The following is a 4,481-nucleotide window of genomic DNA, read 5'->3' on the forward strand; positions in this document are numbered from 1 at the left end:
CTGAGTTCCGTAAACTGAAAAGCTTTCTAGGCGATAACTTAATCGTAACATTTTCTTGTTATTTCACATTCCGAAATAAGTTCATAAATTAATATAACCTATTAATTCAAGAATCTCTTTAATAAGCATGCATTTAATTCTACTAAACACACGAGTCTAAGTAACCACCGTTAAATACTTAACGGACAAGTAACGATAGTAAACGAAAAAAGTCGGGTTGTTACACTCTTACATACTTGTTCTTTCGCATTTCAACATAGGGATGAGCCAGCTAGATCCTGACAATGCCTGTCGTCTTAGCACCTTTCAAATGTGGTGCAAGGCGCACGATTTTATACCTACATTGAATCTTTTCAAGAATATCTTTAGTTATGAGCGCCTCAACCTTGGTTAGTTTGCTTTTCAGGCCCAAAGTTCCGCAGACCACAGTGTTGGAAGGAGAACTACTTTTTTGTTGATAAGACGTTTATTCCGTCTAATTTTGCCAACATAGGTTCATGGCACTACGGTTTCAATGATCAGTTGAATCATGCTCCACCTTTGAGCTCTCATGAGCGTATTATGTTTGACAAGTGCGTAGGGCTAACACTACCTCTTCGTATGTATGATAATATTCCGTTATACGCCGGTGGGGCATCTAAGTTTTGGATTTACGAGAATTATCATCCGTGTTTTAGTCGCAACCTTCAAGGTACGTATCTCGGTGTTTTACTTTATTGCGCTGAATTCAATGCGCTAAACTTGTCATTGGTTTTGTGAAGAAATATTTTTTTTTTGGTAAAAGGGGATCACCCGGTGAATATTATAAAATAATAAAAAGGTTACACAAATGAAGATTAGTGATTAACAGAACAGGCTCTGTAATCCAAGAACAGACCAAAACTATCAAACATTGTAAACGCAAGACTCAACCAAGCAAGGTTTGCATGAACCAGAAAACAATCCATAAGAAGCAAACACGCATAACTCAAACTAGCATCCATCTCTTCCTCAGATTGGTAACATGAACCGAGTCCTTAAATTTCAAGGACATTAATTTGAGCCTGATAGTAGCAAAAATAGCCTGGAAGAGCTGATCATTTGATCTTTGCGAACCCTTGAAGATGCGCTCATTCCTCTCCTGCCAAATATAATAAATAGTAGCCGCAAATAGAAGCCGAGCAACCACTACCCTGCATGTTTTGCGCTTAGCTATAGGAATTAGAAGCCGAATGGTACCCTTCCAATCATCACTGTACACTTGAAATTGAATCAAAGCCTTGATCTTTCTCCATATTGTAGCAGTGTATGAGCATTAAAAAAAAGATGGTCTTGAGAATCCTGTTGCAATTTACAAAACACGCATAACGGCTGTTGATTTAGATTTGGGCCAACATCCCAGTGGCGTAATTTATCTTGTGTTTTTAACTTGTCTTTAACAACATGCCATAACATAAAAGAATGTCTAGGGATATTAGGAGTGCCCCACACTAGCGTATACCATTCCACCCTTGGGGATCGAGACCAAATAGTATACCAGACACCCTTCACCGTAAAATCTTGAAGATTACCATTCTCTGTTCTCCATAGAATCCCATCATCCGTGTTACCATCAGGTGGCCTTGCAAAGGGTACTTGGTTTTCCATGAGTCATGCCATAACCATCCATTACAATTATAGAGATCATATACCATAGTTGAGTTAGTATAACCTGCCCTCCGACGATCTCTAGCACATATAACATTTGCTAGCGGCCCATAGTCACACCATGAGTCAAACCAAGCATTCGTTGATCGTCCGTTACCTATACAATGAATAATGTGAGGTCTGATTTGGTCACGAATACATAATGATTTCTTCCATCCTCAGCTCGCATCATATGACGGTTGCACTTCCCATAAGTGGAAGCTTCGTAGTTGCTCCCTCCCCCCTTTTCTTTTGCCCCGCCATGCCACTAGATCCAGTAAATGAAGCCTATAAGAGTGAACCCATTTGACCCATAATGATTGCTTTTGGGTAAGTAAACACCAAGCATGATAGGTCATAAGCACTACATTTCAAGGCTTAAGGCTTTTAATTCCTAATCCACCTTCTTGTTTAGGCATACAAACTTCCAACCATTTAACCTTTGCTTTCCCTTTTTTCATCTCGCCTTGGCACCATAAAAAACCACGTATAAGCTTCTCAAGTTCGTGAATAATCTTATCCGGAAGAATAAAGACGGATGACCAGTACACTTGCAATGAAGTGAGGACCGATGTAATTAGTTGGAGTCGTCCGACAAAAGATAGAGATTTGTTCATCTAATTATTAATTTTTAGCCTCACTCGATCAATCAAAACCTTACAATCTTTATGCATTAAGCGCGATGACACCAGTGGGACTCTGAGATAACGAACATGTAATTTTCCTTCATCAAATGGGAGAACACTAAGAATTTCAGCCTTCACATTCGGTTTTACATTTCAAAAAAAACACGGTGCTCTTTTGTATACTAGGGACAAGGCCCGAGCAGCTAGTGAACTCTTGCAGCCCATCTGAAATGACTTGAACTGATTGTTTACTAGTAAATGAGAACAGGAAAAGATCATCCGCAAAACATATATTTATAATATCCAGCTCTTCACACCTGGATGAAATTTAAAGTGATCCGATTCACGAATATTTCTCTTAAGGATTAGAGTTAAGGCCTCCATGATCAACGTAAATAAATAAGGAGATATAGGATCTCCTTGCCTCAAGCCTCTTTTTCCTTTAAAATAACCGTGTAATTCACCATTGATATTAATCGAATACGATGTAGTCGTAACACATCTCATAATCCATTTGATCATAGCCTTATGAAAACCAAAGAGATGAAGGATCGATTCTAAAAATTTCCAATCCACATTATCGTACGCCTTCTGAATATCAATTTTGAAAGCACATCGAGGTTTCCCATGATCAGAATGATAATTGCGCATGATATCCTGAGTTAATAAAATGTTGTCTGAAATGCGCCTCCCTTGGATGAAAGTTGATTGATTATCGCTCACAACCACATCCAACACCTTTTTAATTCTGGCCGTGATAATTTTGCTAATGCACTTGTAAAGCACATTGCAACAAGATATAGGCCTGAAATCAGTGACACTGGCTGGCGTTTCAACCTTAGGGATGCGAGAAATAATGGTATGATTTAACTCTCTAAGCAACTGGCCATTAGAGAAAAATTCTCGAACCGCCTCAATTATGTCCTGGCCCACAATATCCCGTGCTTTTTAAAAAAACGCAGCCGTATACCCATCCGGACCCGGCGATTTACTATCGTCAATGTCAAACATCGCATCCTTAATTTCAGTGTCCGTAATCTGTCGTATCATGTCACGAGCAAGATCAGCATCTATGCGTTTATTAAATGTATTATCTGGATCTGAGATATCAACACATGGAGAGCTTGATCCCAAAAAGTTTTCATAGTGACTTACAAATGTTGCAGCCACTTTATTACCTTCAACCATAGTGCCTGAATGATCCATAATCGCATTAATTTTACTTCTGTTCGCACGCCCTTTTACCACCTTATGGAAGTAACCAATGTTATTATCACCTTCTTTTAGCCATTGGACTTTGGATTTTTGCTTAAACAATTTCTCTTCATCTAAAATTGCCTCATTAAACTCTTTAAGAATACTCCTTTCTTTTTCACGATGTGATATCGAATGAGGATCAGAATCCAATAGCTTTTGAGCTTCATCTAATTGTGAACGCCATTTAACAACTTGAGCATGTATATTCCTTTTCTCCCACATGATTTTGCGAAGAGGCTTCTTCATCATGCGAAGCTTTTTTACAACTACAAACATCTTATGACCCACAACCGGTTTCTTACACCCCTCAATGACACATTCTCGAAAACTTGGCTTTTCACCACCATAGTTACTGAATTTGAAATGCTTATGCTTCACCACTCGACAAGAAGGCAATTTCAAGATAGCCGGGCTATGATCCGATATTCTATAAGGTTGGAATATCGCATATGCATTCGAGAACATAGTTAGAAAACCATCATTTATCATAACTATGTCTATTTTCTTTAACACTCCATACAAAGCTTTGGGGCGCTGGTTCCATGTAAATTGTAATCCCGACTGATTAACATCCATCACTTCGATACTATCAACTCATTCCCTAAAATCTATCATGGCAGGAGTGATACGCGAACTGCCTGCAGAAGTTTCCTCCACATTCAGAGCGACATTAAAGTCGCCCATGATCACCCAAGGGTGATTACCAACAAAGATATGATGCACCTCAAGGTTACGCCACAACACACGTCTGTTCATATAATAGTTTGCTGCATAAACAATTGACACAAATATATCTTTATTTTGGTTAATAATTCTAACTTGACAATGCATAATCTGCTCTTCAACGGATAGGATCATGACATCGAAAATTCATGGATCCCATCCCACAATTATTCTGGTACCCCGATCACATTTTCTTGAGTTTGAAGCCCA

The 4,481-nt window shown here is 38.8% G+C and overlaps 1 protein-coding gene across 1 annotated transcript; it reads right to left on the reverse strand.

Annotated features, from left to right (window-relative positions):
* Positions 1-3,239: 3,239 nt before the first annotated feature.
* LOC139868350 (uncharacterized) lies at positions 3,240-4,124 on the reverse strand. Its single transcript, XM_071856683.1, has one exon. It carries the CDS (start codon positions 4,122-4,124, stop codon positions 3,240-3,242), a length of 885 nt encoding a protein of 294 aa, XP_071712784.1.
* Between the last annotated feature and the right edge of the window lie 357 nt (positions 4,125-4,481).

This window comes from Rutidosis leptorrhynchoides, chromosome 9, assembly GCF_046630445.1.
Source record: "Rutidosis leptorrhynchoides isolate AG116_Rl617_1_P2 chromosome 9, CSIRO_AGI_Rlap_v1, whole genome shotgun sequence".
NCBI lineage: Eukaryota > Viridiplantae > Streptophyta > Magnoliopsida > Asterales > Asteraceae > Rutidosis > Rutidosis leptorrhynchoides.

What these genes read in the sequence shown, in the direction of transcription:
- LOC139868350 (XM_071856683.1), bottom strand. Translation starts at nt 4,124, where the DNA reads ATGGATGTTAATCAGTCGGGATTACAATTTACATGGAACCAGCGCCCC.